Source organism: Lactuca saligna, chromosome 4 (assembly GCF_052625555.1).
Source record: "Lactuca saligna cultivar CGN05327 chromosome 4, ASM5262555v1, whole genome shotgun sequence".
Taxonomy (NCBI): Eukaryota; Viridiplantae; Streptophyta; class Magnoliopsida; order Asterales; family Asteraceae; genus Lactuca; species Lactuca saligna.
In genome coordinates this window covers 164,643,658-164,651,416 of record NC_136420.1, presented here as the reverse complement: position 1 = coordinate 164,651,416, position 7,759 = coordinate 164,643,658, and the positions used below count along the sequence as shown (strand labels likewise).

General features: G+C 28.8%; 1 protein-coding gene across 1 annotated transcript; it reads left to right on the top strand.

Annotated features, from left to right (window-relative positions):
* The first annotated feature begins 1,533 nt into the window (after positions 1–1,533).
* LOC145038902 (uncharacterized) lies at positions 1,534–2,245 on the top strand. The gene is made up of 2 exons (XM_078987121.1): positions 1,534–1,636; positions 1,711–2,245. The coding sequence occupies exon 2, from the start codon at positions 1,755–1,757 to the stop codon at positions 2,025–2,027; it is 273 nt and encodes a 90-aa protein (XP_078843247.1). The 5' UTR covers positions 1,534–1,636; positions 1,711–1,754; the 3' UTR covers positions 2,028–2,245.
* The last annotated feature ends 5,514 nt before the right edge of the window (positions 2,246–7,759 follow it).

Here is a 7,759-nt window from a genome sequence, read left to right as displayed (position 1 = left end):
TACAGAAATCATATAAAAAATTGTTGAGGTAACTAATTATTTTTTAGATCTATAAAATCCTTATTTTTTTCTTTTCATATAAAGATAATAACTTTTTTTTTTTTTTTACATTGAATCACATTATCTTACAATCATCTTAACTATCTTTTATTAAAAAAATTATTAATCATTCAAGTCTCATATATTAAAGTAAAATATTATCTTACATTCACAATCACATTTCAATGTATTTGAGTATTGAATTTACAGTTTTTTATTTATTTTATCAATATACTTTCATTGTCTAACTTATAAACTCATGGTTTCCCGAGTCTCTAACATACACACATACACACACAAACACACAAATACATATATATATATATATATATATATATATATATATATATATATATATATATATATATATATATAGTTTCTTCATAATATGTAACAAAATTAAGGATATTGTGTAAATGATATTCCTTTAAGTACACTACACTAAACAAAAATTCAAACAACTAAGGTTCATTTCGTACCGCTTCATTGAGATCCATATTGACCTTGGATCCAATAATCACGTCATTTATTTTCAATGAATTCCGTGAAAATCCATTTGCATTTTAACTTGTTAGATAAACGAATAGATCTAGATAAATCCGAGGTGCAAATAGATCATTAGAGGTGCAAGTAGACCATTAGAAGAAGACTATTAATATATCTGATAGGGTTAATGACCTAGAAAGGTAACGAACTTTGATCTTTGTCCACATTTATGTAACTATGTTTTTTTCGTTCACATTTGACCATTGAACTTGTTTGACATGTTCAAAATAGGATAATATAGTGGTAATTACAGTAATATTATCCTATTATAAATATGTCAAATAAGTTTATTGGTCAAATAGATCTAGATAAATCCGAGGTGCAAGTAGATCATTAGAAGAAGACTATTAATATATCTGATAGGGTTAATGACCTAGAAAGGTAACGAACTTTGGTCTCTGTCCACATTTAGGTAACTATGTTTTTTTGTTCACATTTGAATATTGAACTTGTTTGTCGTATTGAAAATAGGATAATATAGTGGTAATTACAAGAATATTACTCTATTATGAATATGTCAAATAAGTTTATTGGTTAAAAAATATGAAAAAAAATTTAATGGTTTAATGTCGGATCATAAATAAAAAAAACTTGTACCGTTTAAAAGAATTTGTGTCATAATGCGTCTTGGCACACACTGCCCATAACATCGGCACGAAGGTTTTCAAAAAGAAGCCTATAAACACATCTTTTTAATTTTGAATAATACAAACTAATGCTGTTTTTTTTTTTTTTTTTTTTTTTTTTTTTTTTTTTTATAAATTTATCTTGATTAACGTTTGGTATAAATAAAAATTTAATTTAACCCAATGAATACCAACTTAAAATCTTAAATTTATTGATTATGAATTCAAAACTTCCTAAACCAGAAGTCGTATAGTTGGTAATGCACCATTTGTGGGGTATTAAAATATCTAAAGCCATAGATTATGCTGTATGTTTTCATTCCATCATTTCAATCCAATAATAGTTCAAAGTTTTTTTTTATTAGTATTTAGAAGCTCTTGAGGTCACTTTTATCCACCACCCCCCTAAAGATTTGTATTTCTAGGTTAGTGATTCAACTTTAAGCATGGTTTTTTCTTTTTATTTTTGAAGTTCATTCAATATTGTTCTTGCTTTCAGGAATTGATCAATATTACCAAAAATTCAATTTAAAAGGTTAAAAAATGGGAGAGACAGAGGAAAAGGAAGAGAAATTCAAGGACGCCCAAAATGGAGAAGAAGAAAAGGACAAGAAAAAGAAGGATAAGAAGGAGAAAAAGGATAAAAAGGATAAAAAGGAAAAGAATCCTGAAGATAAAAATGATCCAGCCAAACTAAAAGCCAAGCTTGAAAAGATTGGTTCCAAGATTCAAGCACTCAATGTAAAACGAGAAGAAATCCTAAAACTTCTTGAAGAAGCCGAAGCCAAGGCTACGCCATCAGCTACTGACGCATAAGCCTCTATAATGTAGTTACATCTCGTAAGACTATAAGAAGCTAATATATACATATGTATTCATAGATGTTTTCCTTAATATTCTTTCATCATGCTTTAAGTGAGAAAGATTTTGTTTATAAAGTAAATGACACTTGTTAGTGAAAGTCAAATTGTCAACGTTTCAAGAGATATTCGTAAATTTTGATTCACAACTCATATACCATTTGAAAAGGTAATTTCGACACCAACTTCTTGGGATGTGGAAGATACATCACTTTTGTATTTGGAATGACTATTTGCCATCTAAAATCCATTTTATTATTGGGATTTTCTAATATGTGTCATAATCATAATTATTATCATATTTTAAATGTTAAACACATTAATTATAAAAAATATTACAATAATTAAATATAAAATTTATTAATAATCTATATAATTAATGATTATGTGTTCTTAGAGCACATATTAGAAAATCCATTTATAATTATTCACCGATAAATATCGATATCAAGTTTTATTTCCTAAAAGAAAATTGTTCTATCATGATTACGTAGACAAATGATGGAGAAAGATAGCAAGTTCTAAGGAAGAAAACATATTTCCTAAATGGAATCTTCATCGACGGCGAAACGCTTATGTTCCAGGCACCATTGACGCCTTAGGACACAATCAAGTTTTTTTGTCGCTTCACTAAAAAGAAGGTTTAAATATTAATTATTTGAATTAGATATTTAATTAATTAATAATTAAACTAATTATGGATTTAACTTTTAATTAATCATTTGATTAATTGTATTATTAAAATGATAAAAGGATAATTCAATTTAATTATCTTATAATTAAAAATTATGTTTCCACGTTTATCTCCTCAAAATCCAAATTAGGGTTTTTATAATATCTTTCACATAAAAAATAGGATTTTAACGGTTTAAGAAACTAGAAAATTATATAAATTAATCTATATTCAAATTAGGATGATAAAGGCATGAAAATCGAAAAAACAGTAAGGCACAGTGTGTATTTTTTGAATTTTTTTTGTTCGTTTCAACCCATGTAAAATCAATTATAAGTCAAAGCTCTGATACACAACTGATGGAATTTAGAGGTTATAACATTCATTTCTGTACGGAAAACCTCTTAACAATTAAGGTTACAGGTAACCTATAAGGGTCTATGTCTTCACACATTGATAGCAACATATAATGAACAAGAATCCTAACCCTAGTAAAATCAAAATCTATAAAATAGGGTTACATACCTTTGAATTGTAATAGCAAGCAATTCTTTGAATCTTTCCTTTAGTCTTCATAAATCAAGCACCAAACGTATGATACCTCGAATGGTTTACACATAAACCTTACTAACTAGAAGACAAGAAGAGAGAGGAGAGGGGATGTGGAATTTCGGCTAGGGTTTTTCTTAGAAGTAATGGTCGGAAATTCCAAGGGTTATAACCCTTTATAAAGGTGATAGAAAATCCTAAAAAAATCTTAAATTTGAACATATAATAATAATATTTCAAACTAATTAGTTATCTAATTTGCTAATTATCCAAATGAGGCTTCTAGAAACCCTAATAGGGCTCCCCAAAACCGTCCACTTGATGGAAGGTTCTAGAACCTCTCTTTTGTTCATTTATTGAATAATTGTAGCTCATCCTTTGTACTCTCAATTAATTCTAATTACTCTTAAATTAATTTTCAATTTAATTCTGACTAATTCGAAAATAATTATCAATATTTCTAATTAATTTATTAATCATATAATAAACTAATAAATAATTTCCTCTATCTCCAAATGATATTCTAATCAGTTTCTAGTTATGAGGGCAACCCAAAAAGGAATTTCCTTTCAATTACAAGTATATATCAATTTAGTTACGAGGTTAGATACCTTAATCCAACTTGAACAATATGATATTTACTCATGGCATTTAGGTCCACCCTAAGTTGAGTGTCTGGTAATAGGTGGTATATTAATTGTAGAGTATGAAGTACTTTGGGTAGCAACATCTACTAGGTCCTACACTATAGTTGAATAGATGCACTTAGTGAGTTAGGAAATAATAGAAATTTAGTAAAAAATGTCCAAAAATATATATTGGTGTAATTATCAGTAATTCTTATTGGGTAAAATATATGCTTTTGATGATTAATTAAAAGGAATTATGTTGTTGGGGTAAGGGGATATTTATAATGGTGTTGAGATTATGCCTGCATGATTTGTAGGTTACTAACTAAAATATATGTAACTTATGTTATATTTGTTCTGGTTACTTTCTGGTTCAAGTAGATTTGTTAATGGTGCAAAGTCATTGTGAAGAGATGGTAACACGAGACTCGAGTCAATATAAATTATAGTATTTGATACTTATGATAACTAACTGTATATTATGGTTTAATATAAGTGTACATCGTGTTTTTTTCAAAAGTTTAATTTTTTGTGGTGTACTTTGTTTTAAAGTCGAGTGTTATATTGAAGTAGAGATTAAGAGAGAGAGAGAGAGAGAGAGAGAGAGAAAGAGAGAGAGAGAGAGAGAGAGAGAGAGAGAGAGAAAGAGAGAGAGAGAGAGAAACTGCTGAGGTTTTGTGGTAGATATATGGGTGAAATTTTTGTTAGTCGGGTTACCAAACCAGTAGGAGAAGAAAAATGGTGAGATTAATGTTCGCCAAAAATACTCAGGAGTTATTCGGTATATTCTGATGTGGTGGTTTAAGAAGAAGCCAGTGGATTATATATTTTTCACTTCTAGAGTAAAGACGACTAGTTAACTAGTGGTGTTGGCGAGATGGTATGGCGAGGGTAGGACTTCACTGTAACTAACAAAGAGGCTGAAGGAAAGAGAAGGATGAAGATGATCTTAGGAGTTCATTGTAACTAACAAAGTGCCTGAAGGAATTGGTTAGACTAAATAAGTGTGACTTAAAAATGGAGGGTAGGAATCCTATATTTCTTAAAATGATTTTGTTTAATAAAATATAAAATAAAAAAATACATTAAGGCTAATCTAGACATTTTAAGTCAACTAGGGACCAAAATCATAACAAATCAAATTATAAGGATGATTCGAGTTATAAAAAAGTTAGTAACCAAACGTGTAGATTATCCCAAACCATAGAACCATTCGTGTAATTTGTCCTTGTTTTTCTAATTCTATGTAGATGGTATAGTTAATTTGAAATGACATCCCTACATTGGAAGACACCAAGTCTTATCTTGGTAAATCATTTTAAATGAAGGATCTAGGGGATGTGACATGCATACTTGAAATAAGAATCTATATAGATAGATCTTAACGATTTATATTATTAAGTCGAAGTAGATACATTGGTAAGGTCATTTTACGTTTTTCAAATGAGAACTTAAAACAAGGACTTGTAACCATGCTGCCTGCCACCGTTCTTTCTAAACCATACTGTCCTAGTACATATTATGAGATCAAAAGAATGGGTTACATATTGTATGCTTCAAAAATAGGTTCAATAATCTATGATAGCATATGCACAAGACTAGATGTAACTTATGTACAGAAAAGTATATATTTTTGGATACATCCTTAAGTTTTTACAAAGAACTAAGAATTATTTTTGGTATGTGGAGGATTTAAGGAAGAGCTTACTGAAAAGTGTTAACCTGATGATAACTTTGACACTAAACGAACATACACTTTGCACCTTGAATGTAGGGACCATGTACATATCCCCTTTTAAGAGCTAGGAATTCCTCCCCTATATTTTCAATGTGCTGATCATCACAAAGTTCTTGTTTGATCATACGAACAAATACTTCCGAATATAAATAATACATACCAATAGTGTTTTAGTAGGGTAGCAATCATGACGTATTTGGGTTCACGGGTCGCAGGTTGGCTGGTCAGTAAGATCAACCAAAACACGACCCATATAAATATTTGTGTAGTTTTGCTCAACACCAACCTAGATAAGCCAAACCCGAACACGACCCACATAACCACTTGAGAGGACATGGGTGCATACTTCTCGAGTGGCTGGTGGTCTTGAGTTGTCTGTTCAATCGATGATAACTTGAATATGTGATGCATAAATCTTCAATTGAAGTTTGAATCGTTGTAAAAGACCGAGACCAGGTGGTTGTGAGCATACGAGAACATGAATATTGAATACATGATTTAGACCTAGGAAAAACCGACCAAGGGAAAAGAAATTTAAATATTACATTTTTGCTTATTTTTCATACTCTCTTATTTATTTAATAAATATATTTTTTATTAACTTTTTTTAATCTAATAAAGAAAACCGGTTTACAGGATAACCAGCAAAATTATTTCAAACCCAAACACGACCTGTATAATAATGTATATTAAACTGGTATAATAAACGGGGTGTGAATTGGTGAGTCAGAAAAACTCAAGTCAAATCAGTTTATCTTTGTATGGTATATGAATATAATTGTAATCATAATAAATGAATAAAACACAAAGTATATATAAAAAATTATGTAAATTCTTAATCATATATGAATATAGTTGTAATCATAAGTGAATAAATAATAATGTAAGATACAAAATTTGAGTTGTTGCCACTAATTGTTTCTTTTAAACAAATTGTAAAGTTGAACAAACTTTAATCTACAATTAAGGCTGTAAACGAATTACCAACGAACACGAACAAAGACTTGTTCATGTTCATTTGTTTAAATCAGTCGAACAAATGAACAAATACGAATGGATAAACGATCAATTTTTCTTATTCATTTTGTTCGTTTAACAAATTATTTTTTTTCATGTTCGTTCATTTATGTTCATGCACATACTAAATGAAAAAACAAACAAACGAACATAAACGAGCAAAGATAAACAAACACAATCGAACATATATGAACATAAACGAACATATAATATGGTAATATAAAAGAAAACAATTCAACATATAGGAACATAAATAAACTTAACCAAACGAACATAAACAAACCTAAACGAACAACATAAACGAACACTCATAAACATAATTGAACAAAAGAGACAATTGTTCATGTTTGTTCGTTTACTAAACGAACGAGAATTTGTGTTCATATTTGTTTATTTATTAAATAATTGAATATAAACGAACTTTCCGCCGAACGGTTTGTTAGAATATTGTCTTTGATTTTTGTCATTGAGACCAAGATTTGCACGAGTTCGGTGTTTTTGGTCTTCGATTTTTCCAACACGGTTCATTGAACGTTCATTTCGTTTACAATCATATCAACAATTATTGATAGCCTCTTTTCCATGAATTTACCGATCCGAACAAAATTACCGTCGTACATATATGATATATTAGTTCAAACATTAGGTTTATTATATTGCAAGATGAACTTAATCCTAATGGAATGACTACTACATAAACTTACAATTGAAATGATTAACATATACATACATCAGAAAATTAGATCAATTAAAATATAATAACTTGATGTAAATATCAATCTTTGAAATTTATGACGTCAGATCAAGTCGAAATACACATTCACGTTACTCGCTTTTCAAAATCAAATTGCTAAACCAAAAAAAAAAAAAAATAAGTGCAGTTAAATAGAATATAATACTACAAAAAAAAAGCAACCAATTTAATAAATTGGGATAATTACATCCTAGTAAAGTTAATAGAAAAATACGATGGGAAAAACATTTTGAGGTTTTTGCTATAAACAATTAGGATAATTAAAAACATCTTCTTCTTTTTCTTCTTTTTCACTCACAAACCTTTTATTCTCTTTCAATGATTTTTT

Excerpts from the sequence above, each read along its gene's own strand:
- LOC145038902 (XM_078987121.1), top strand. The coding sequence starts at position 1,755 with ATGGGAGAGACAGAGGAAAAGGAAGAGAAATTCAAGGACGCCCAAAAT.